Source organism: Sapajus apella, unplaced genomic scaffold (genome assembly GCF_009761245.1).
Source record: "Sapajus apella isolate SASKATOON/1434 unplaced genomic scaffold, GSC_monkey_1.0 scaffold23, whole genome shotgun sequence".
NCBI lineage: Eukaryota > Metazoa > Chordata > Mammalia > Primates > Cebidae > Sapajus > Sapajus apella.
In genome coordinates, this window is record NW_022436963.1 from 9,242,096 (window position 1) to 9,269,588 (window position 27,493).

The 27,493-nt window shown below is 38.8% G+C and overlaps 1 protein-coding gene across 18 annotated transcripts in view; it reads left to right on the forward strand.

The window, feature by feature from the left end:
• The window catches only part of SLMAP (sarcolemma associated protein), a 169,150-nt gene that overhangs the window by 112,776 nt on the left and 28,881 nt on the right, over positions 1 to 27,493 (forward strand). For all 18 annotated transcript variants that reach the window (XM_032289557.1, XM_032289555.1, XM_032289569.1 and 15 more), the window contains 3 exons: positions 18,077 to 18,136; positions 25,136 to 25,216; positions 25,517 to 25,576. In XM_032289557.1, the coding sequence (XP_032145448.1) occupies positions 18,077 to 18,136; positions 25,136 to 25,216; positions 25,517 to 25,576 (201 nt within the window). The remainder of the gene's footprint in view (positions 1 to 18,076; positions 18,137 to 25,135; positions 25,217 to 25,516; positions 25,577 to 27,493) is intronic.

Consider the following 27,493-nt stretch of genomic DNA (forward strand, 5'->3'; position numbering starts at 1 on the left):
TTTAATGGTTTTTGCTGAGCTTCTGTTTTTGCAGTTTTTGATACTACAGTATTAAGTATAAGTTTAATATTATTTTGAGGCAATTTATTTAATGTGTCATATTCCTTTGTTCTTTTAAAACAATATTTATAAAGCAAAGATTAGCACATCTTTTTGTTACCTTCTAATTACTAAATCTCATTGTTATGGGAAATTGGCACAGGGATCTGGGGCAAAATAATTGGTGTCCACTGATAATCAACTAAAAGAATATATAATCTAAAATGCAAATCTTTAGGCCAGGTGCTGTGGCTCACATCTGTAATCCAACACTTTGATGGGCCCAGGCAGGAGGATCCCTTGAAGCCAGGAGATTGAGATGAGCTTGGGCAAAATAGTGAGACCTCGTCCCTACAAAAAAAAAAACTTTAAAAAATTATCCAGGAGGGGCCGAGTGCTATGGCTCATGCCTGTAATCCCAGCACTTTAGGTGGCTGAGGCGGGTTGATCACTTGAGTCAGGAGTTTGAGACCAACATGGAGAAACCCCATCTCTACTAAAAATACAGAAAATTAGCTAGGCGTGGTGATGCACGTCTGTAGTCCCAGCTACTCAGGAGGCTGAGGCAAGAGAATCACTTGAACCCGGGAGATGGAGGTTGCAGTGAGCTGAGATTGTGCCACTGCATTCCAGCATGGGCGACAGAGCGAGACTCCGTCTCAACAACAACAAGATTATCCAGGAGTGATGGCACATGTATGCAGCCCTAGGTACTCAAAAAGCTGAGGTGGGAGGACCCCTTGAGCCCAGGAGCTCAGTGCTGCAGTGAGCTATGGTCATGCTACTGCACTCTAACCGAGGCAACAGATCAAGTCCCTGTCTCTAAAAAAGTAAAATACAAATCTTGGCCAGGCGCTGTGGCACATGCCTGTAATCCCAGCACTTTGGGAGGCTAAGGTGGGTGGATCACAAGGGTCAAGAGATCAAGACCATCCCGGCCAATATGGTGAAATCTTGTCTCTACTAAAAATACAAAAATTAGCTGGGGGTGGTGGCACGCGTCTGTAACCCAGATACTCAGGAGGCTGAGGCAGGAGAATCGCTTGAACCCGGGAGGTGGAAGTTGCAGTGAGCCAAGATTGTGCCACTGCAAACCAGCCTGGTGACAGAGCGAGACTCCATCTCAAAAAAAGCAAAAATACACATTTTTAGAAGAAAGATTTTTATTTTGAATTTCTAATATTTATATTTTGAATCCTAAGAAATGAGAGCAAGTAATTATCAAAAGAATGTTTACTTGGTTATAATTTGCAAAAATCCTTGTTTTGTTTTGTTGTTATTACTGGCTTACTTAAAACTTTTTGCCAGTAGTTCCAGCTACTCAGGAGGCTGAGGTGGGAAGATCACTCAAGCCTAAGGCATAGTGAGACTCTATCTCTTTGTAAGAAAAAAAAGAGTTGGGCGAGCTGGCTCACCTCTATAATCCCAGCACTTTGGGAGGCCGAGTAAGGTGGATCACTTGAGGACAGGAGTTCAAGGTGAGCCTGACCAACATGATGAAACCCCATCTCTACTAAAAATACAAAATACAACATCCCAGCATTTTGGAAAGCCCAGGTGGGTGGATCACAAGGTAAGGAGATGGAGACCATCCTGGCCAAAATGGCAAAACGCCATTTTTACTAAAATCTTACAAAAGATTAGCTGGGCATGGTGGTGCGTGCCTGTAGTCCCAGCTGTTTGGGAGGCTGAGGCAGGGAAATTGCTTGAACCTGGGTGGTGGAGGTTGCAGTGAGCCAAGATCACACCACCGCATTCCAGCTGGGCGTGGTGGCTCACGCTTGTAATCCCAGCATTTTGGGAGGCCGAGGCGGGTGGATCACGAGGTCAGGAGTTCAAGACCAGCCTGGCCAAGATGGTAAAACCCTGCATCTACTAAAAATACAAAAAATTATCCAGGCATGGTGGCAGGCACCTGTAATCCCAGCTACTCGGGAGGCTGAGGCAGGAGAATTGCTTGAACCTGGGAGGCGGAGGTGGCAGTGAGCCGAGATGGCACCACTGCACTCCAGCCTGGGCAACAGAGCGAGACTCTGTCTCAAAAACAAAAAAAAGATGTGGTGCTATTTAGGCAGATTAAGATGAAGGTGAGAGAGGCCAGGCATTGTCACTCATGTCTGTAATCCCAGCACTTTGGGAGGCCAAGGCAGGGGGATTGCTTGAGTTCAAGACCAGCCGGGCAACAGAGAGAGACCCTATCTTAAAAAAAAAAAAATTAGGGCCGGGCGCAGTGGCTCAAGCCTGTAATCCCAGCACTTTGGGAGGCCGAGGCGGGTGGATCACGAGGTCAAGAGATCGAGACCAACCTGGTCAACATGGTGAAACCCCGTCTCTACTAAAAATACAAAAAATTAGCTGGGCATGGTGGCGCATGCCTGTAATCCCAGCAACTCAGGAGGCTGGGGCAGGAGAATTGCCTGAACCCGGGAGGCGAGGGTGCGGTGAGCCGAGATCGCGCCATTGCACTCCAGCCTGGGTAACAAGAGTGAAACTCCGTCTCAAAAAAAAAAAAAAATTAGCTGGGCATGGTGGTGGGCATCTGTAGTCCCACCTCAGCTACTCAGGAGGCTGAGGCAGGAGGATCACTTGAACCTAGGAGATAGAAGTTGCAGTGAGCCAAGATCATGCCATTGCTCTCCAGCCTGGGCAACAAGAGTGAAACTCTGTCTCAATTCAAAACAAAACCAAAAAAAGAAAGAAAACCTTTTTACTTTTTAATGTCTATTTTATTATTGAACATTTCACTTAAAATAGTATAAAATACTTAGCTGTGTTTATAACACAGAATAAAGTTTGCTTTAAATATATAAAAGCTGTTTTAAGATTTTTGTTGCATCATAGTTATGAAGGAAAATGGACCAAATAAACATGCAGAAATAGCACAGAATTTATACAAATTACACCAAATCCCTTCAATGGGAATGTTAGACAGCTAATAAAATGATGTTTATGAGGACTATGTAATAGCATGGGAAAATACTAAACAGGTAGTACATACATAAAAGAAAAAAGTCAAAATATAAAATTCCATTTTTGTCCACCCTTTGGTGGACCAAAGAACAGTGAAAAAGCCAGGTGTAGTGGCTCATGCCTGTAATCTCAGCACTTTGGGAAGCCAAGGTGGGAGAATTGCTTGAGCCCAGGAGTTTGCAACCAGCCTGGGCAACATAGTGACACCCCATCTGTACAAAAAAATTAGTTGTCCATGGTGATGACACACCTGTATCCCAGCTACTCGGGAGTCTGAAGCAGGAGGATTACCCTAATTCATGAGGTCAAGGCAGCAATAAATCGTGATCATACCATTGCACTCCAGCCTGGGCTATAGACCAAGAACCTGTCTCAAAACAACAACAACAAAACAACAGAAAATTAGTATTGCCAGACATCTGAATCCTTTGGGTCTTTAAATGCAAACAGAGAAAGTTTAGACTTTAAGTTCTAGTAGCTAAGGAGAGGCCTGCTATTGGAATCTGGTTCTGAGTTTCAGGTAACAAGTAGTAAGCATTTGGTTATTGGTGTTTCCAGAGGTATTTCAAAATTTTCCAAATCTGTTTGTTTCCATAAATTTGGGTAACCAGAATTGGGAAAAAGGGTTGCCTCTGGTTTGACTTGTTGTCAGAAGGGACATTTTGTCATTTTATGATATGCTGTCATTGTAAAAATTGTTGCGTTTTTATTCTTAATATTATAAGCAAGACAAATTCAGCAAATATCTTAAGTAAATTTATACTCAAGCACTTTTTTTTTTTTAAAGATGGGGTTTCACCGTGTTGGTCAGGCTGGTCTTGAACTTCAGACCTCAGGTGATCCACCCGCCTTGGCCTCCAAAGTGCTTGGATTACAGATGTGAGCCACCGCGCCCGGCCACTCAGGCACTTTTTTTTTTTTTTTTTTTTTTTGAGACGGAGTTTCGCTCTTGTTGCCCAGGCTGGAGTGCAATGGCGCGATCTCAGCTCACCGCAACCTCCGCCTCCTGGGTTCAGGCAATTCTCCTGCCTCAGCCTCCTAAGTAGCTGGGATTACAGGCACGCACCACCATGCCCAGCTAATTTTTTGTATTTTTTTTAGTAGAGACGGGGTTTCACCATGTTGACCAGGATGGTCTCGATCTCTTGACCTCGTGATCCACCCGCCTCGGCCTCCCAAAGTGCTGGGATTACAGGCGTGAGCCACTGCGCCCGGCCTCAGGCACTTTTAAAGCAATTTTGGATTACATATGAACAAGCACACAAGGTTTTTTAGCTATTATTTTCATTGATAGGTACCTTGAACTGATTTATAATTTTGAATATAAAATATATATTTGTGTACAGTGCCACTTCATGTTTCATATCTTTTAAAAAGCACATGTTAAATACCTAGCTTCCATTATTTATTAGTGCTTTTATAGTGTAAAATTCACCGTGTGTTTTAAAAATTAGAAAGCAGGGCCAGGTGTGGTGGCTCACACTTGTAATCCCAGCACTTCGGGAGGCCGAGGCAGGCCAATCACAAGGTCAGGAGATCAAGACCCATCTGGGCCAGCGCGGTGAAAACATGTCTCTACTAAAAATAAAAAAAATTAGCTGGACCTAGTGGCTCATACCTGTAGTCCCAGCTACTCAGGAGGCTGAGGCAGGAGAATTGCTTGAACCCAGGAGGCAGAGATTGCAGTGAGCCGAGATTGCGCCACTGCACTACAACCTGGGTGAAAGTGCAAGACTCTCTCTCAAAAAAAAAAAATTAGCAGATAGTTTATTTCAATAGGGGTTTTCAAGTCTGTCTTTAATATAATGACAGACTTTTTAGTTTATGTGTATGAATCTATAAGAGAACAAGTTGGTTGTTGGCTCTCTCCATTTACAAATTGTAGAAAATAAGTGAGTTGGAACACATTTCAATTTGTTTTCCTTTTATGGTAAAACAGACTTTTTAAAGAAAAAATTATCTTTTTGGAGAAAACCTTTAAATTCCAGACAAAAAAAATTGGACTTTGAACAGAAATTTAAATAGTGTTGTGCATAATTTCAGAACTGTAAAGTAAATATTCTTTATTAAAAGATCTTTACCGCATGCAATCTAGAATTAGCAAGTCACTCCGGTAAAACTTGCTAAAAAAGCTTCAGCAATATTTTCCTCTTCAGGAATTCAGACATGAGCTTGGTTTAGGCAAAACTTGACATTCAGTGTTCTCTGCAAATTTTAGTTTCTTAAAGTTTACCATATAAACTTAATGGATACATTGAGACTTTTGTGTTCTGCTAAAGATGCTTTCTGAGTACAAATCATATATTGCTAAATCTGTCTCATACATATCTATGAACTCTGTCACTTGATTAACTTGTATGCTTAGTGGAAAGATGAAGGGTGAAAGGACACGGAGAACTGCCATGACTTTGGCATAGAGCAAGAGACAGCCTTCTCTGGACTGCTGCCTGCCTCTCTGATTTCTTTTGCTACTGTCTGTCCTCATGAGAAGAGAGGCATCACTACTGAATGCCAGAGAAATTTTTCTCTGAGGTCTGCTTTGTAGAAACAGATTGCCCACTCCCCAAGGGCATTTCTCTTTTAATGATAGAGTTAGTCAGTGCCCTAAAGTAAACCTCATGCCTTGTGTTCTTTCCTTGAACACCTGAGATCTGAGAATGTATTCTTAATCCATGTTTATTATGATTATGAGACTTAACTTTTTGTTATTATTAAATTTTCTTAATATTTCATGTCTTACTGTTTTTTTTCCTGATTTCCAAAAAAAAAATTTCTCTCTCTGCCTCCCACCCCCATAACTAGGAAAAATTTTAATCACTATCTGTATATGCTTTTCTCATTCCCTCTTTTCTCTTAGGGCTTTGCTCTCACATAGAAATTGCCTTATTTGGAGTAATGCATTGAATCGATGTTGCTCATGTGACCACATATTTATTTTTCATCACTCTGTGAGGTCAACCTCTCTGAACAATCTCATTATTCTGATTACATATTCTACTTGAAACAGATTTTTATATTTTCGTTTTGTAAACTTTTATTTCTCTAAGCCAAAGCAGTTTATGGCAAATAATAGAAAACATTTGGTGTGTTTCCCTGCTCATAATAGGCTATGTCCCTGTAACAGGAAAACTCTGAGAGTGAGCTAGATGCTAATTTTATTTTTTTTATTCTCAGAGTGGTTTGTCCAGTCTAGGCTGTATTGGAGAGTTGTTTGTACTCATCATTTCCCTAGTCAGTCCATTTTCTAACATATCTACCAGATTTTCTCCTAGTATAACTTCCCAGTTGACAGTCCTAAATTCATGCCAGCAGTGTTTTTGTATGTATAATGTTGCTTCTTAAAAAACATGTTTCCATATTCTTAAAATTGGTCCCTTTCATTTTATTTTCAGCCTATCCTTGAATTCTAAATCCTTTTTCCCCATTTTTTCTTTTCTTTTTCTTTTTTTTTTTTTAAACAGAGTCGTGCATGGTCACCCTGGCTGGAGTGCAATGGCGCAATCTCAGCTCACTGCAACCTCTGCCTCCTGGGTTCCAGCAATTCTCCTGCCTCAGCCTCCCAAGTAGCTGGGATTACAGGTGCCCGCCACCATACCCGGCTAATTTTTTCGTTGTTGTTTGTTTTTGTTTTTTTAATAGAGACAGGGTTTTGCCATCTTGGCCAGGCTGGTCTCAAACTCAGGTGATCCACCCATCTTGGCCTCCCAAAATGCTGGGGTTACAGGCGTGAGCCACTGCACTGAGCCTCTTCCTTCATAAGTTTTAGGACAAATAGCTTCTGGAGCTGTTTTTATGAAAAGGCACAACATCTTTTATAGCAAGAGTTACTTTATTCCTCCTTCTTCCTCTCCTTCATTTTTTTTTTTTTTTTTTTTTTAATTATTTCTCTCTTTCTTCCTCTAAAAAAAAAAAAAGAGTTACTTTAACTGATTTAATTTTGCTGCAGTAATGAGTAACCTTATGAAAGCCTGTATTATTAAAATTGGGAATCTCATCAGAGCCTCTCCTGTGAGGTTCTATGTCTCTATTTCTGCTTCATTAATTATTTTAGAAGGGAAATAATTTTCTGGTTTGAATGCGAATTGTAACTTAATTTGTGTCTTGATATTAATTCTAATCTCAGTTTTTTCATCATATTTGCCCTTGGTGATCTTTCAGGTAACATTAGCTCATTTCTATTTATAATGTTTAGAATTCAGTCAGAGGGATCTTGATGTCAATTCTGGTTCACTCTCATTGGCAGTATGATACTGGGCAAATTGACCTCTTTAAACCTTGATTTCCTCATTTATAAAGGGGGATGGTAGTATCTATTTTATAGAATTATGAAAATTAATTGAGATAGTATTTATTAAGTGCTGTAAGTAATACATGGCACACTGAAAGGTACATTAGTTAGCAGACAGAAAACATGTTGAGGAGGTATAGAAGCTGTACATAATTACCAGTATGCATGCCATTTTAAAAATTTCATGTCAAGCACATTATTTTGATGTCCTAGTAGTAACATTTTCTTAGTGAAACCTGATTTTGAGACTTAGAAATATTTTCCAGGTTGGCAGTTACAGCAGCAGATTGTCTCATTCTTTTATATTCACTCCTTCCTCTCTTCCAGTCAATTTGTCTCGTATCCATAGGCAACTGACATCGGTATCAGATAAGTCTGTGCTATTTGAGTCTATCTCTGCTTTAGTGTTTCAATTAGTTGTAGCTGTCAAGTACAGAAAATGACTCTTTGGCTTTAAGGACTCAATTCAATCTTGGCACAGCTATCTCAAACTTCTGGGCTCAAATGATCCTCCTCATTTGGCCTTTCAAAGCATTGGGATTACAGGCATGAGCCACATGCTCAGCCTCCTTTGAACTTCTTTTGAATGTATTGTTTGCATTGTTTCTCATTTTTTATTTTATGCCACATAGTAATATGGTAGTACATAATTTATTTCTGTCAACCAAGAAGTAAATTTGGTTCTCTCTGCTCAGTCTTTGACAAGATTTGACAGTCTTCTGACTAAACTAAATTCTTAGATGATGGTACATAAATGTCAAACATATTATACCGCCAGTTCTACTCCTTGGTAGGTTCCCTACAGAAATGCCTGCACATATATATCAGGTACAAATTCACGAATATTCATAGCCGCATTATTCACATTAGATCCAAACTGGAAACAGCCAAAAAGATCCTCAGTAGTTAAATGGATAAATACACTGGGGCATATTGGGTGGAAAAAGAGCCTGACACAAAAGAATATATACTATATAGTATTCCATTTATATAAAGTTCAAAACCACTAAAATTATATTATTTGGTCAAGTATATTGGGTAGTATGACTATAAAGAAATAGAAGAAATTAAATACCATAAAAGGATAGTTAGTTACCTTTATGGGACATGAAGGGGTTTTTATTGGAGGGGAGAAAGTGGAGGGCTATAGGGATTGGTGGGATTGTTCTATTCCTGACTTGAGCTGTGGTCATATAGACATTTGCTTTATGAAAATGTATTAACCTCTACCTTTGTGGGGTTTTTTGTTTTTTTGTTTTTGTTTTTGTTTTTTTGAGATAGAGGTTTGTTCTTGTTGCCCAGGCTGAAATGCAATGGATCTGTCTCAACTCACTGCAACCGCTGCCTCCCGGGTTCAAGCAATTCTTCTGCCTCGGCCTCCTGAGTTTACAGGCATGCGCTACCACGCCCAGCTAATTCTGTATTTTTAGTAGAGATGGGGTTTCTCTATGTTGGTCAGGCTGCTCTTGAACTCCTGACCTCAGGTGATCCGCCCCCACTTGGCCTCGCAAAGTTCTGGGATTACAGGTATGAGCCAACGTGCCTGGCCTGCCTTTGTGTTTTATATTCCTGTTTGTATATCATTTTTTTAAATAATAAATATCATTTAAAAGTAGTGGAAAATGAATAATCACTTCTCTAGAGTATCCCTCAATAAAGAGAGTTTTAAGGGCACATGCAGTGGCTTATGCCTGTAATCCTAGTACTTTGAGAGGCCAAGGTGGGAGGATCACTTGAGTCCAGGAGCTTGAGACCAGCCTGAGCAACATAGTGAGACCATGTCTCTACAAAAATAAAAATAAATTATCTGGGCATGGTGACACATGCCTTTAGTTGTAGCTGCCTGAAGGCTGAGGTGGGAGGATCACTTCAGCCTTAGAGCGGGAGGCTGCAGTAAGCCATGATTGCACCACTGCACTCCAGTCTGGGTGACAGAGTGAGACCTTATCTCAAAAAGAAAAAACAGAGTTTTAAAAAAGAAAGAAAGCCTTCTACTCTATCTCTCTTTCATTTATACCAAGTTAGATAGCTCTTTCAAGACCTGCAGTTATAATGACAGGAAAGTTCTCTCTTAAGTCTCTGAAGGGGTAAAGTGAGAGGCAGAGATCTCTGATCTCACCTTGATTGTATGTATTACACTAGTGACTCCCAAAGCATTGAGGTCTCTATACCAAGTTTGAGACTCAGTGGTTATAGACTTTTTTAAAATATATTTTTTCTTTATTTACGGACCTCTAGTGATTCACAAAATTTGAAAATACAACTTTAAATAATTTCAATGGTGATAGTAGCAGCAAATTAGCCAGGAGCATTTAATACATGCCCTGTAGTCCCAACCACTTGGGAAGCTGAGGCCAGAGGATCCCTTGAGCCCAGGAGTTGGAGGCTGCAGTTCATAATGATCATGGTGTGAAAAACCATAGTACTCCAGCCTGGGCAATGTAGCAAGATGCCATCTCTTAAATAAATAAATAAAAGCAGCTAATCATTATTTAGTACTTATAAACCAGTACTGTACATACTTCTAATATATATTAACTTATTTAATTTAATCCTTTTTTTAGGATGAAGAAACATTCAAATAATTTTTTCTTTTGATTCCTTTAAACATAGATGCTCAATTAATTTATTCCACAAAGATTAATTAAATATGTATGTACCAGACATTATTTTAACTGTTGGGTTATTAGAAGTGAGTAAGACAAAGAAAGCTTTGCCTTCATGGAGTTTACATTCTCTTGAGGAGACAAATACTAATAAACTAAAAAACTAATATGTTAGGAAGTGATGAGTCCACTGAAGAAAACAAAGACTGTAAGGGGATAGGGAACAACAAAGGTAGTACGTGGCTGAACGGAGATGGAACTAAGCTGAGTAGTATGTGTGTCTGGAAAAAGTGTGTGAAATAAAAACCATATGAAACCCCAAGACCGAGATTGGAATTTTAGAAGAACTCAAGCACCTTTTTAAAATAAAAGGCCAGGTAGTAAATATTTTAGGCTTTGCAGGCTGTAAGGTCTCTTGCAACTACTCAGTTCTGTCATTGTAGGGGAAAGTAGCCATGGAAAATATGCAAATGAATGGACCTGACTGTGTTCCCATAAAACTTTATTTGCTAAACAGACAGCAGGTTGGATTTGACCCCATGGGGGTATAGTTGGCTGACCCCTGGGGTAGATCACAAGGAACCTTGTAGGTCATGATAGGAACTTCAAATTTTGTTCTAAGAGTGAGTTTTGAGCAATAAATTACAATCTTCTGATATGTGTTTATAATTTTTAAACAGGTAGGTATGTAGATCTTCAACATACTAGAGAAAGACTGGAATAGCTTTCAAAATCTGTGTTTATACTATTTTATTATCTGCTATGTTCATGTAACAGGCATTTGCAAACAACTATTACATGTGTTTCGAAAGTGTGTTAGGAATTAAATTATTAATAAAACATTTCTCTACTTTCACCAGATTCTAAATTCCTATATTTCTCTCATTTATCTTGGTAATCCATTGTGAGTGCCTGGTGCATAGTAAATATTTGAAAGAATGAATATATTCCCTCAAGGAATTCATAGTAAGTTGGGCAAGGTAGACATAATGAGTAGTCACAATATACCTTATGAGAGATGTGAATGAGGGAATGGAAGCTTAGAGAGGAGAGATAACACATTTAGGAGAAAGGAAGAGAAGATAATTTCAGTTTTAGACATGGTGAGATTTAAGTTTTAGACATGGTGAGATTTCTTTACCCAGAAAGTCCCTGTGGAATTTCTGGTTAAAGATGTTTGGAAAATAGTTGGACAATGGACAGTAGGGTTCTGGGGCCAAAGAATGCTAGACTTGACATCAACATTTAGAAATTACTCAAGGTAGTTAAAGCCCCTAAAAAATGTTGTTGACAGAAATCTTGAAGACTAACACACATATATTTAGATTATAATCAGAGAAAGGGGAAGGCAATAAAAGCTTAAGAAGGAAGGAATGAGCAAGCACATAAAAGTTGGAGTGAGTGATATCCTAGAAGTTAAAGGAGTAGAGTTTCCAAAGGGAGGCAGTAAACTTGATTAAATATGGTGAATGGACCCATTCATAGTAAAATATTGTAAAAAGCCTAAGTTGGCCGGGTGCAGTGGCTCATGCCTGTAATCCCAGCATTTTGGGAGGCCGAAGCAGGCGGATCACCTGAGGTCAGAAGTTCAAGACCAGCCTGACCCACATGGAGAAACTCCGCCTCTACTAAAAATACAAAAATTAACTGTGCATAGTGGCACATGCCTGTAATCCCAGCTACTCGGGAGACTGAGGCAGGAGAATTGCTTGAACCCAGGAGGCGGAGGTTGCGGTGAGCTGAGATTGCACCATTGCACCCCAGCCTGGGCAACAAGAGTGAAACTCCATGTCAAAATAAATAAATAAATAAAAAAGCATAAGTCACAAGGACAAGAGAATGGAAGAGAAGACTACAGCAGATAATAGATGTCAACAAAATTTTAGAAGATGTGTAACATACAATTGAGTGGTAAGAGATTTGGGTCTCCACTTTTTCTTTTCAGGCCTGCTATGGGTTAAAGGAAACCTCAGAAAACCAAGTTAAAACTGTGGCTAAGAGGCACTTAATACCTGTCAGGTAGGGCAGGAATGCATGGTTGCTAAAAACAGGATTGAAAGTTTATATAAGGAAGTTTGAACTTTCTTCTTCCTCCTCCTCCTCCTGTTTCTCCTCCTCCCCATCTTCCTTCTTCCTTCTTCCTTCTTTCTTCTTTCTTCTTTCTTCTTCTTCGACAGAGACTCTATCGTCTGGACTGTAGTACAGTGGCATGATCTTGGCTCACTGCAGCCACAACCACACAGTTACCGATCCTCCCACCTCAGTCTCCCAAGTAGTTGGTACTAAGGGCATGCACCATCACACCCAGTTAATTTTTCTATTTTTAGTAGAGGCAGAGTTTTGCCATGCTGCCCAGCTGGTCTCTAGCTCCTGGGCTTAAGTAATCTATCTGCCTCTGCTTCCCAAAGTGCTGGGATTATAGGTGTGATCCACCACACCAGGCTCATTTTTCATATTCTTATCCACGCAGACAGACAAGTATCTCTTTCCTTGTTCAGAATGACTGAAGGTTTGCTCTCTGGAGGCTGAAATGGAGAGTCAGTAGAGGGGTGTTTCAGATATGGCTCAGGGTAGGTATGAGCATCTCACTGGGGGGAAAAGTGGGAGAGTTAAATGAAAGTCTGTATACCGAATCAGAATGCTGGTCAACATGCTTATACTCCCCAGAAAGGCGGTTAACAGGGTTCTACTCCATAGAAACTGATGAGATAAAAAGAAATACCTGTCGATACTGATATTTAAACTGTCCCAAGGTGCTATTTAAAGCACTTTGCGAGGCCAAAGTGGGCAGATTGCTTGAGCTCAGGAGTTCAAGACCAGCCTGGACAACATGGCGATACCCTGTCTCTACAGAAAATGCAGAAAATCAGCCAGGCATGGTGGTGTGTACCTGTGGACACTGCTACTTAGGAGGCTGAGGTGGGAGGATAGCTTGAGCCTGGGAGGTGGAGATTGCAGTGGGCGGAGATCACACCACTGCACTCCAGCTTGGGTGATAGAGCCGGACATTGTCTCAAAAAAATGAAAATAAAAAAATAGAAGTCTCCAAACAAACTGCCACTTTGTAGCCCAGTGGGTGTAATAAGCCCTGCACATGCATATAGGACTTTGTCAGCTTCTTGTTGCCTCATCCTTGAATATGAAGGGAAAGCCAAGATCAGACTTTTGAGGAAATTCTTTCTTAACAAAGACAAAGATCAAAACAAATTAAAACACAAACAAAAATGTGACTAGGGAAGAAATAGAAAAAAAATAAAAAGCAGAAACTTTTTTTTAAATATAATTTTTTTTTTTTTGAGACAGTATCTTGCTCTGTCACCCAGACTGGAGTGCAGTGGTGTGATCTCGGCTCACTGCAGCCTCCACCTTCTGAGTTCAAGCAGTTCTCCTGCCTCAGCCTCCTCGGTAGCTGGGATTACTGTCACCTGCTACGCCGCCTAGCTAAGTTTTGTATTTTTAGTAGAGGTGGTATTTCACCATGTTGACCAGGCCGGTCTCAAACTCCTGACCTCTGGTGATCCACCCACCTTGGCCTCCCAGAGTGCTAGGATTATAGGTGTGAGTCACTATATGCCACTTAAAAGTATGATTTTTAAAGTTTCATGGATGAAAAGAGGTAAAGATGATTTTTCTTTTTTTTTTTTTTTTTTTTGGAGACGGAGTTTCGCTCTTGTTGCCCAGGCTGGAGTGCAATGGCACGATCTCGGCTCACCGCAACCTCCGCCTCCTGGGTTTAGGCAATTCTCCTGCCTCAGCCTCCTGAGTAGCTGGGATTACAGGCATGCACCACCATGCCCAGCTGATTTTTTTTTTTTGTATTTTTAGTAGAGATGGGGTTTCACCATGTTGACCAGGATGGTCTCGATCTCTTGACTTCGTGATCCACCCGCCTCGGCCTCCCAAAGTGCTGGGATTACAGGCTTGAGCCACCGTGCCCGGCCCAAGATGATATTTTTTTAAAGGAACAGAGTGCAGATAGAATTTTTGAAAACTAAAAATAATGATACCAGATTTTTAAGAACTATAGGAGGCTTGAGGAGAAAGTAGAGGAAATATCCCAGAAAATATAACAAAAAGGCAAGAGATTTTTTTTTTTTAAGAGAGAAAATTAAAGAAAATTTGGGGGCTAATCCTAGAGCTCTAACATCTTAATAGTGAATTCTAGAGGGGGAGAAGGGGAGAGAGAGAGAATGGAATAAGTTATCAATTAAATAGATAGAATACAAGATAATTCCCCAGAAATGAAGGACAATGAGCTTGTAAACTGAAAAAATTACTGAGTACTTAGCACAATATATAAGACCACACACTAAGCTAGACACAGAGTGTCATATGTTATATTGTTTTATTTATACCCAGAACAGGTAAATCCATAGAGATAGCAAGCAGATGTGTGATCACCAGGGACTGGTGAAGTGGAGGTGGGGAGTAAATGCTTAATGGGTATAGGGTTTTTGTTTGGGTAATGAAATGTTTTGGAACTAGGCACAACAGTGAATATACTAAATTCTACGGCTTTGTTTACTTTAAAATGGTTATTTTATGTTATGTGAATTTCACCTCGTTTAAGAAAAAAGAGACCACACACTGAGGAATATGAAATTTAAGAACACCAGGGATAAAGAGAAGACTCTGAAACCCAGAGAGAAACAAGGGTATCATATAGTCATAATAAGCTAAATTTATCATATAGTAATAAATAAGCCATGAAATCTTTCTTTTTTTTTTTTTTTTTTGGAGGTTTGCTCTTGTTGCCCAGGCTGGAGTGTAATGGCACAATCACAGCAACCTCTGCCTCCCGGGTTCAAGTGATTCTCCTGCCTCAGCCTCCCGAGTAGCTGGGATTACAGGCATGCACCACCATGCCTGGCTAATTTTGTATTTTTAGTAGTAACGGGTTTCTCCCTGTTGGCCAGGCTGGTCTCAAACTCCCAACCTCAGGTGATCGGCCCGCCTTGGCCTCCCAAAGTGTTGGGATTGCAGGCGTGAGCCACTGTGCCCAGCCAAGCCATGAAATCTTTGATGGCTCAACTCAACAAACATTTCTCATTCATGCTACATGTCCATGGTGAGGAAGACCACTCTGCTCCACATTGTCACTCAGGGATCTAGGCAGATGGAGTCTTAACTATCATCATAAGATAGTAAAGTTTTAGGGAACCTTGCCAAGAGTGTGCCAGTGTCTTGAGGCAAAGAAAGTTTATCCACATTGACTCTTTTATGTCTTCCCACTGACTGGTGTCAAAGTTCTTCATTAAAGGGCTTGCAGGCAAATTAGAGGGAGGTAAATGAGTTTCCTTGATTACTTTGATTTTCTCCCTGAACTCCTGCATCTGTTGCAGAAATACAATGTGTTCTGACACATCTTTGAAAGCCTCAGCAATGTTAAAGGCCATCCGTTGCTCCTGCAAGATGGTGTTGAGTTTGTTGATCTCTGGGCCATATGCTTGCATAACAGCAAGTTTCATGGTCTCAAAGTCAGACAAAATTTCATTCTTCTTTTGATCCAACGTGTGTTGTAACTTTTCAAAAAATTGTTTCACTTTATCTGAATCTTTAGTCAGTAACTATAGGGATTTCCTCTTACTAGTTTCCAAGGTATCCAAGCAAGAAAGAGCATCTCCCCGACACCAGGTCTCGGAGCTCTGGAAGAGGGACTCAAAGGCATCCCTTTCCTGAGCACACAAACTCTAGAAACTCTAGAGTTCCTGTAGTGGCATAAGGTGTAAAAAACTTACACTTTCTTTTAAATGCTTTAGCCCTGGTGAGCATCAGTCCTATGAACCTTCTTCGGTGCTAGGGAGTTGGGATGTGCAGTCCTCCCTGATGCTCAAACAGGACAAGCAAACTAGGCATTGCTGACTGTAAGAAATCTCTACTATGTGTACTGAGGGACAGGATTCAGGCTGTATTAGACTCATCTTCTAGTTGGAAACTAAAAGACAATGGAACAATGCTTTCAGAATTCTGATGCAAAAGTATTTTCTGTAGATTTGTGTATCTAGCCAAACCATCAATCAAATGTGAAGGTAGAATGCTAACCTTTTCAGAGAAGCAAAATCACAAAGTATTTACCTTCTGTCCACCCCTTTTCAGGAAATTATAACAAAGGAATAAAACAGGAAGAGGAAGATGGGGATATATAATGTGATAAATTACTTGGTGTGTTTGACAGTATTGAAAGTTGCATGGTTCTGTGAGAACTTGGGCTATTTTTGAGATATATAAAAAATTAATAAAACAAAAAACTGAAGCATTATAAATTCTGAGTATATTGAATGCCATACAAGAAAGGAAATGTAATTGTAGTCTACTATATGACTATATAAAATAATTTGTCAATATAAATACCGATTATAGATTGACAAAATGCAATTCTTGAGGATGATAGAGCTTAATCATGTAAAATACCTTGTCAATAAATATCTAAAGTGGAAAAAATAAAAATCAATATATATTTAGAAATATAAATGTTAAGTATCAGAAGAAATGGCTAGGCCGGGCGCGGTTGCTCACGCCTGTAATCCCAGCACTTTGGGAGGCTGAGGCAGGTGGATCATGAGGTCAGGAGTTCGAGACCAGCCTGGCCAACATGGTGAAACCTCGTCTCTACTAAAAATACCAAAATTAGCTGGGCGTGGTGGTGGGCACCTGTAATCCCAGCTACTTGGGACTCTGAGGCAGGAGAATCACTTGAACCCGGGAGGTGGAGATTGCAGTGAGCTGAGATCGCTCCACTGCACTCTAGCCTGGGTGACAGAATGAGACTCCATCTCAAAAAAATAAATAAAAAAAAAAAAAAATAGAAATGGCTAAAAGTTGTAGGAAGTGAATTTTAGGAATGAAGTAGGACAGAGGACAGGTAGGACAGCTTACTTTATACATCTTAATCAAAATCTGTTACTTTATCTTTCTGTTTTTAAAAAGGCAGAGACAAAGTGCCACATACTGCAAAAAGCCTATGAGAAATGAAAATTAAGAAAAAGAGCTGCCGGGCGCGGTGGCTCACGCCTGTAATCCCAGCACTTTGGGAGGCTGAGACGGGTGGATCACGAGGTCAAGAGATTGAGACCATCCTGGTCAACATGGTGAAACCCCGTCTCTACTAAAAATACAAAAAAAAAAAAATCAGCTGGGCATGGTGGCGCATGCCTGTAATCCCAGCTACTCAGGAGGCTGAGTCAGGAGAATTGCCTGAACCCAGGAGGCGGAGGTTGCGGTGAGCCGAGATCGCGCCATTGCACTCCAGCCTGGGTAACAAGAGCGAAACTCCGTCTCAAAAAAAAAAAAAAAAAAACTAAATAAATAAATAAAATTAAAAATTGAAAAAAAAAAAAAAAAAGAAAAAGAGCTATGGGCATTGGCAGACAAGAGGCTATAATGATATTGGAGCAGTTTCAGTGGTTGAGTGGTGGGTGTAGACCAAGTTGCAGTAGGTTGTAGAGTAAGAGAATAGAAAATTTATTCGCACATACTGCTAATGAATAAATTGAAGGAGACCAAATGACATACAGCAATAAGTAAAGGACCCAATAGAGATATCCTCCTCAGTGAAATGTAGAATATGAAAATATGACTAAGTAAGTTACAAGGAAGTAACATTATACATTTACAGAGAATCCCCCATAAAACAAACCAAAAATTTTTTTATTTCTTTGATTAGCTCTTCTAAAATAATTCATTTTACTGAAATGTGTTATTTAGCCGTCTCTGCTGAGTTATGCCAGCAGAGAACGATAAGCTATCCATATAACTTAATTTTTATTCATTTGAATAAATGCCTTTTCATAAATATTTTATTTCAACTTAATATTCTTTTTTGTTTGTTTATTTGTTTTTGTAGTATCCTGGAATTCAAATATTCTTGATCTAAAGAGAATTGCTTTGATTATTTCTTCTGAGTCCAGTTTATAAAAAGATCTAGGCTTTTAAAAAAAAGGTGAAAATAAAAGGCAAATTGTCTGCCTGCCGCCAGTTTTCTGCATTAACCTGATTGCTCCGTCATAGTTCCAGTTCTCCTAGTTCCCCTTCCAGATTCAAGTTTTTATTCAAGCTTGGTCATAGGAGTAATGTTATCATCTTTAAATTTGGTCATGGAATGTGTTACACTGCCTAGCTCAGGGAAATGCTGCTTAGTTTGGGCTTGGATAGTAACGTTTGTTTTCCTTGGCAGAGAAGCTGATCGTCGAAGGGCATCTAACCAAAGCGGTAGAAGAAACAAAGCTTTCAAAAGGTTTGTTTTTTGTTTTTTCTGTTTTTTGACAGTTCTTTTGGATAATGAAGGTTAGTATATAGTTTCAAGGTTATAGTATTTTAACCATCAGTTTACTTGTTACAGCTCACAAAATGGCAAGCCAATAACAGTATCAGATAATGTATAAAATAATTAGACTTCTGTTTTAAGAAGGGTATCTTAACTGGAATGTTTCTTTCTAAGTGGTTGTATATTTGTGGTTTTTTGAATGTTAGTAATTGGTATAGGTTTCTTTAGGTATTAAAGATTTGTTGCAGTCTCACTTCCAGCATTAATTTCAGCCTTGAGCTCAAATTTTAATCAAACACAATGTAAATCTTTTGTGATACAACTTAAGTGAAACCTGCTTGTAGTTCCATTTGGGGGGTTACTGTACCTTTAAAATCTCTTATGATATTTAATATTTTCTTAACTTATGGCATCTCAGTTTGATTTAAACAAAATTAATGACTTTGTGAATATAGAATCTTCTTATGTTTTATAATGAATAGCCTAGTAATTGCCCGAAGTAGTTTATTGTGTTAATTCTGTTACAGTTGTCAGAGAAGAAAAGTGAGTTTTAAAGTACCATATTGTCAAGTCACTTTTATACATAGGGAAATTAGGCAAATAAATTTGGTGGCATGTGTTTATCATAGTAAAACTTTCATTAGACTATACCAGTATAAAATTTAAAACTAGATTCACAGTGCTTTTGGTCTATTAAAACAATGAGTTATAAAAGTTTGAGATACTTAGTTTTAGTACATTCTATTTTATTAAAGTAACTGGATTCATTTGGTTTTTTTAACTATTTAAGGGAATGTTGTTATTTCAGATATCTCGTGGTTTCTATTCTGAATTTTGTACACGGCAGATACCATATTTGGGGAAAAAATGCATAGAATATGCATCATTAATATTGTTCTGACAATCAGGCACTGAGTTTCAGAACAGTGAACTATTTTTAGTACATATGGCACTTTATTTCACCTTATTAAAGTGAGATGAGAACAGACCTTAAAATAGCTTTTACCTCACCATCCAAATACCTATACAGATTAGTTGGTTGAATAGCCAGCACTTTGAAGTAGAGCCTTAGGAAAAAAAAAATCAATGCTTCTTTAATTAAAGTATCTTGCTATCTTAGCACTTATATTTAAGCATTCTAAATTAGAATATATTTGCTTGAAATTGTGTTGTCATTATTGGAAGTTTTGGGCATTACTGATTTCCCATTTAATAATTTATTATTTTTATCTTATTGATAACATAATAGATGCACATATTTTCAGGATATGTTTTATAATTCATTACATTCATTTAATGTGTAAAGAGCAAATCAGGGTAATTAGAATATCATCACTTTAAATATTTATCTTTGTCTGATTTCCTTTTAAACCTGGCTATGAATTGTTTATTGGAAGTCTTAAAGAACATACTTTTTGATCCAGCAATTCCATTTCTATATTTTTAACCTATTTTTCTTTTTTTTTTTTTTTCTTTTTTGAGTGTCACTCTTGTTGCCCAGGCTGGTGTGCAGTGGCATGATCTCAGCTCACTGCAACTTCCACTTTCTGAATTCAAGTGATTCTCCTGCCTCAGCCTCCTGAGTAGCTGGGATTACAGGCACATGCCACCATGCCCAGCTAATTTTGTATTTTTAGTAGAGACTGGGGTTTCACCATGTTGGCAGGCTGGTCTCAAGCTCCTGACCTCAGGTGATCTGACTGCCTCAATCACCCAGAGTGCTGGGATTATAGGCCTGAGCCACCACGCCCAGCCTGGGTTTTTAATCTTAAGGAACAAATTGGATAAATGAGCAAGAATGTTTGTTTCAGTGTTGTTTAAAAGCAACAAGAAGAAAGCGTTTGTGTCCATTAATAAGGGTATTTATTAAGTAAATTATGGCAGATAAGTCCATGTAAATGAATAGAATATATTATTTAAGAATGATAATACAAAAAAAGATATGGCAAAGAAAAACAAAAAGAAAAAGAATCATAATATAAATATAAGTTTTCTATACTCGGGGATTCTCTTTCTTTTCTTCTTTCCTCTTCTCTTTACTTTTCTTCTTTTCAACGGAGTTTCACTCTTGTTGCCCAGGCTGAAGTGCAATGGTGCGATCTCGGCTCACCAGAACTCTACCTCCCAGGTTCAGATGATTCTCCTGCCTCAGCCTCCCAATCAGCTAGGATTACAGGCATGCACCAACACACCCGGCTCATTTTATATTTTTTAGTAGAGACAGAGTCTCTCCATGTTGGTCAGGCTGGTTTTGAACTCCCCACCTCAGGTGCACCCGCCTCAGCCTCCCAAAGTGCCGAAATCACTGGCATGAGCCACCATGCTCGGCTGGATTTTTCTATCAGTAGTGAGTGAACACTTTACTAGCACCTTTCACAGTTAATATGCAAAGATACGCTGATCCTTGTAACAAACTAGATGGCTGAAATCAGTTACATTTTAAATCGAGCTAAAAAGTATTTTTTTTGTTTTGTTTTGGATTTGGCTAAATATTCTTTAATTGGCGATACTTTGGTGGAATTTTCTTTTTTGGATTGAAAATATCAGTTGCTATAAATAAACAATTACCAACTGTTAGCAGTCTTACCTCTTTTGTTACCTCTAGAAGAGGTATCACCTAATGCAAAATGTGCTTTCTGTTTAATTTCTAACTCAACTTGCAGTCACTACATGTCTATATATAGCTTTGGAGGTGGAAGTAGAAAGAATATGCGTAGATAATTCTGCCACTAACCAGCTGTACGCTCTCAGGCAATTTCAGTTATTTAAACCTCAGATTCTTCATTTATAAAGTTAGGTTGACAAAATGTGAGCCACCACTCATGGCCTTGTGTTTCATTCTTAAATCGATTTGATTTGCCTCTGTATAACTATAGTAGCAGGATACAACATTGAGGGACTATGACTTGACTTGCTAAAAACTTGCTTTCTGGCCAGGCTCAGTGGCTCATACCTGTAACCCCAGCACTTTGGGAGGCCAAGATAAGAGGATCACTTGAGCCCAGCAGTTCAAGACCAACCCGGGCAACATAGTGAGACACTGTCTCTTAGAAAATGCACATGCTCGCGCTCGCGCTCTCTCTCTCTCTCTCTCTCTCTCTCTCTCTTTCTCTTTCTCTTTCTCTTTCTGTCTCTCTCTTGTTTTCTTGACCAGCCTGGGCAACATAGTGAGACATTGTCTTTTAGAAAACACACGCACATACACACACACAAAAAAAACTTTTTTTCTTATTCAGGGTAGATATATGCTTTCAATCATCTTTTTTTTTTTTTTTTTTTGAGTTGGAGTTTTGCTCTTGTTGCCCAGGCTAGAATGCAATGGCACAGTCTCTGCTCACTGCAGCCTCCGCCTCCTGGGTTCAAGGGATTCTCCTGCCTCAGACTCCACAGTAGCTGGGATTACAGTCATGTGCCACCATGCCCGGCTAATTTTGTATTTTTAGTAGAGACGGGGTTTCTCCATGTTGGCCAGGCTGGTCTTGAACTCCTGACCTCAGGTGATCTGTCCATATCGGCTCCCAAAGTGTTGGGATTATAGGCGTGAGCCACTGTCCCTGGCCACACCCTTTTTTTTTTTTTTTTAATACCTACTATATACTAGGTATTTAAAATACTGTTATATGCACTGGGAATATAGCAGTTAATGAAACAGACATTCCAGGCTGGGCAACATAGGGAGGCCCTATCTCTACAAAATAAAATAAAAAATTAGCCAGATGTAGTGGTGCACACCTGTGATCCTAACTACTCAGCAGGCTCAGGTGGGAGGATGGCTTGAGCCTGGGAAGCTAAGGCTGCAGTCAGCTATGATTGTGCCACTACACTCCAGTCTGGGCAACAGAGTAAGACCCTGTCTCCAACCAAAAAAAAAAAAAAAAGAGAGAGAAGCAGGCAAAAATCTCTGCTATCAGGAGTTACATTCCAGTGAGATCTTTTTGTTGTTGTTGTTGTTTTTGTTTTTTCCAGTGAGATCTAATGAAAAATTTGGCCCTATCTTTAAGGCAACTTTACCTTCCCAGCTAATACTCTAAATATAGAGGAAGAGTTCCTTGTAAGCTAGAAGAATATTTTTGAAAATATACTCCTTGCTTTACCTAATATTTTGATCCTAAAATTGCCAAAAATATTAAACTCAGGGAGAGTCATTTTCCTGTTTCCTTTTTGTTCTTCCAGCGTGGTTCCTTTTCTAACCATATATGGAGATTAGATGTAGCAGCCTCTTTTGTTTGAGAATGTAACTTTGTGATCAAAACTAGAACATTCAGAAACGTCTGATATTAGCATACTATGAATGCAGCAGCAGTCACAGATTAGATTCCCATGGGCCTCAATGACCAGTGACTTCAATTCTAATCTAAGTTCCCTCTCAGCAGTTGACCTTTGACTACAAATGGCATTGAGAAAAGAAGCAAAGTCTTCTTGCAATTCATTACCATTTCACAAGTTAAGCCACAAATTCTGGGGGTATTCTTATATGAAATAGCCATAGCAAGTTATATTTTAATGTTGTATTTAATATTTTGACAGTAATGGTTTTAGACGTGTTTCTAATTTATTTCAAAATGGAGAATATATTTTAATTTCCTTGCTTATAAAACTATATATATTTCTACAAATTTCTACAAATTTTCAAACCATGTATGACTATGTGAAGTTAAAAAGTAAATGTCCACCGTGTCCCACCTCCAAAAATAACTCATGATATCTCTGTTGTAGATCCTTCCAGACCTTGAATAAATATATGCAATTAAAAATTCATAGCTATAAATGTATAACTATTTTTAATCTACGTGGAGTTATATTATACATACTGCTCTTTATTAGGCTTAATTTTTACTTAGTAGTAAATATATCTTGAATAGTTTTCATTCCATAATAGATGTATTTCATTTTCCCATAATGAACAATACAATGAGCATTATTATCCCATATGTGCTGTGTTATTTCGTTTAGGAAAACTACTAGAAGTGGACATGCACATACAAACAATGAAATCAGGTGCATAGCATTATAAAAATAATTATATGCTTTATAAATGTATAATCTTATTAAGGAAAGAAGCTATATACACATACACAGAATAATATAAAATAGAATATGATTAATTGGGGAAACAAAAGACACAGAGAAGATACAATTAAAAGGAGCACCATGATGGAGAAATGAAGACTTCCTTAGAGTTGATGGAGCTTAAACTGTGTATTACAGAATGAATAGGCCAAGTAGAGAGAATGGCTGTTTTGAGGTTAGGGAAATATCAGATGAAACAAATAATTGCAGGACATAATAAGGTGGCATGTATCAGCCCTATAAGGAAGCTAACATGACCAAAGCAGAGCTCCTGTGGGAATTAATGCGGGGACCAGATTATGGCTAAATTCTGCCATGTAAAGCTTGACTGAGACCTTGTGGAGAACGGGAAGATGCTATAGAATTTTATTCAGAGAAATGACATTCTCTGCAAATGCTACCCTAAAGAATGCCATAGGCTAGGTGTGATGACTCACACCTGTAATCCCAGCACTTGGGAGGCTGAGGCGGGAGGATTACTTGAGCCCAGGAGTTCAAGACTAGCCTGGGCAACGTAGTGACACCCCCCCCTCAAAAAGAAAAAAAGGAATCCCATTGTATATACAAATGTGCCATTACAGATGAGGATCTGGGGCCTAATTAATTGCCAGTTATCGTTAATAAACTGTTGGGCCTATAGTTAGGATTTCTGAGGACAATTCTTTGAAAATTAGGCCTAAGATGTCTTCATTGGACCAGGTAGAAGACCTCTTGTAAATAACTTCAAAACTTTTTTAAAAGTTTTTTTCGGCCGGGCGCGGTGGCTCAAGCCTGTAATCCCAGCACTTTGGGAGGCCGAGGCGGGTGGATCACGAGGTCAAGAGATCGAGACCATCCTGGTCAACATGGTGAAACCCCGTCTCTACTACAAATACAAAAAAATTAGCTGGGCATGGTGGTGCGTGCCTGTAATCCCAGCTACTCAGGAGGCTGAGGCAGGAGAATTGCCTGAACCCAGGAGGCGGAGGTTGCGGTGAGCCGAGATCGTGCCATTGCACTCCAGCCTGGGTAACAAGAGCGAAACTCCGTCTCAAAAAAAAAAAAAAGTTTTTTTCTTGGCCAGGTGCAATGGCTCATGCCTGTAATTCTGGTGCTTGGGAGACTGAGACTGGAGAATCACTTGAGCCAGGAGTTTGAGACCAGCCTAGGCAACATAGCAAGACCTCATCTCTACCAAAAATTAAAGAGATAGCTGGGTATGGTGGCATGAGCTTGAAGTCCCAGCTTGCTCTGGAAGCTTGAGGCAGGGGGATCTCTTGAGCCCAGGAGGTCGGGGTTGTAGTGAGCTGTATTCCTGCCACTGCATTCCAGCCTAGGCAACAGAGCAAGACCCTGTCTCAAAAAAAAAAAAAAAAAAAAAAAAAAGTTTTTTCTTACTGTGATTCAGGGACAGTTATCTTTAGAAATAAAAGGCTGTTAATTTACTTTCTTTATAAGAACTAACATGATTTTTTTTAAGAGTTTTATTATTTGAGTACACATCTTACTAAGGCGGCCTTCTTACTAGTGTTTTATGTAACAGAGCCTTTTCCTTTAATTATCTTTATACAGTGTCCACATTGTCCTGGGAATTTTACTGTATTTGTTGCAGTTCTCTGAATACTTTAGCAAAGCTTGCTTCGTTTGTGTTTCTAGTTGGCAAGTGGACAGCCTTGAACAAAAGCCCCAGCCCTCAGCAAAGCAGACATGATCCACATTATAATTTAATATGAGCTACGTGTAATAACCAGCATTCCATTTTGGACAAGGGTGGTGAAGAAGTAAGAGATTCAATGACCTGACCTATTTTAAAAGTACTTTACGTACCTGTAGATTTTGAGCATTCGTAGCCTGAAGCAGTTTTATTGATAGAAGATATTTAACTGTAATAAGATTTTACTTTTATTTTTTTCTTGGTAGAAAACCAGACAAGAGCAAAGGAATCTGATTTATCAGACACTCTGAGTCCAAGCAAGGAAAAAAGCAGTGACGACACTACAGGTGAGTTTTAACCTAATGTTTATGGACCTGCAGCTGTTAATGGCAGTTTAGGTATATAGGTTAACATGAGTGGAGATTTCAAAGTTTGTGTTTGGGGGAAAAAAATGCTTCACCAGGTCATTCCCTTTGAATCTTGGATATTTTGTTAAAACTACTTTCAACTATCCAAATGTAATAGAAGTATCAATTCCGATTGTTTATTTTGATAATGATAGCTTGCTGATAGATCTGAATACTGCCTGTAATTATATATATATATATATATATATATATATATTTTTTTTTTTTTCCTCTCTCTAGACGCACAAATGGATGACCAAGACCTAAATGAACCTCTTGCCAAAGTGTCCCTTTTAAAAGGTACGTTAACATGTTTTTATGACATTGTAAACCAGGGCATAAAATCGCCCTTTGCCATAAAATCTGTTCTATATATTATGTAAAGTTTTAATTTTTAGTTAAGAGATTAAGATAGGTTCTGTAAAGTAGCAGGAACCAAAATTTAAAATTTTGGTGCTCATGCCCAATATTTCAAACAATTGTAGAATAATTTTGAATCAGTCAAGATTATGAGGGACAAAGTATTAAGTGGTAGAATGTGAAATTCTGTGTTTTTTGTTTACCCTTGTGTCTCTAATAGGAATTTATTAGCACTTTTAACATAATTAGGATAAGGTGGAATTCTTTCTTGAAAGGTTCACCAGTTTGCTCTATTATCATATGGTAGCAGTTGTAAATTTCCGTATTTCCTGTCGTCTTCATCTTCTAGTAAATATCCCCAGAGTCTTATGACACTCTTCTAGAAATTTTGGACTAAGAAATTTTAGATGGTGATAAGCAGTACATATAATGAACTCTTTGTCTCACCTCTAAATAGGAAGTACATGTATTTCTTGATATTTACTTGTTTAGAATGAAGTAGGTAGAAAATAATCAGCATTTATAAAAATGTTTTTAAAATAAAGTTTCTTGGGGATGGTTTACTGGAAAATTGCCAACATTCAGTCTCTTTTATGTTGCCTTATTGTACACAAGAAAAGTTGACATATATTGTTAAGTTCAGCCCAATGGATTAATTAAAAATGGTGGTAGTGGTGTACTAACACCAGACAACTCTCTGGGATCAGTAGCAGCCTATGGAAATTTCTCTTTGTGGAAGTGCCAGTTGTTATGGCTGGAGTAATAGTGAATCTCCTTGTCCAGGCCCCGAGCTTTGGGATTATATAAGAAGGAGCACTGTTACCGATTTATACTTTTTTTTTTTTATGAGACAAAGTCTCAGTCTGTTCCCCAGGCTGGAGTATAGTGGCCCAGTCACTGCTCACTCCAACCTCTGCCACCTGGGTTCAAGTGATTCTTCTGCCTCAGCCCCCTGAATAGCTGGGATTACAGGCACACACCACTACGCCCGGCTAATTTCTTGTATGTTTAGTAGAGATGGGGTTTCACCATGTTGGCCAGGCTGTTCTTGAACTCCTGACCTCATGATCCTCCCGCTTCAGCCTCCCAAAGTGCTGGGATTACAGGCATGAGCCACTGTGCTGGCCCTGAGTTGTACTCTTCTTAGGTGATCTTTGGTATTGATAAGGCATGATTTTTTTCTAATGTCATAATAAAATATAAGTTAATGTTAGTATGGTCCAGAAATCTCATCTCGGAAATACAGTACCATTATGGTATAAAGTGTAGTTACTGGTACTGAAAGAATCAATGTCAGACTCTGTGGGCCTTTATGGGAACGTGGAAACAAAAGAAGGGAGGTAAATGAGTAATGAACATACCCGTACAAAAGTAGCCCTCTTTATGGTCTTTCATACTGCAGAACTCTCCCAGAAATTATTTTTTTCTTTTTTTGTTGTTGTTGTATTTTGGTTTTTATTTTTGTAGGTACATAGTAGGTATATACATTTATGGGGTACATGAGATGTTTTGGTATAGGCATGCAGTGTTCCCAGAAATCTTTTTAACTGCCAATTTAAGATTGATTTATAGTGTTTATGATTGTGTTAATTGTATTCAACTATTATTAGTGCTTTTCTGATTTTTGTAAGTCTGTTTTAAATTTGATTTTTATCTCATTACCTACCACAATGCAGGTATTTAGTAAAACTCAGGTATTCAATGAATGAATGAATAATAGTCTTCTTACATTAAAATTATAAAACCACAAGAGCATTAGGAAAGTAACACTAGCCACAAAGCTGAGAGTCAAAGAACTCTGGGTTCAGTCATGGCTTTGCCATTTGTTTGTAATATGTCCTTGGCAAATTGCTTAAC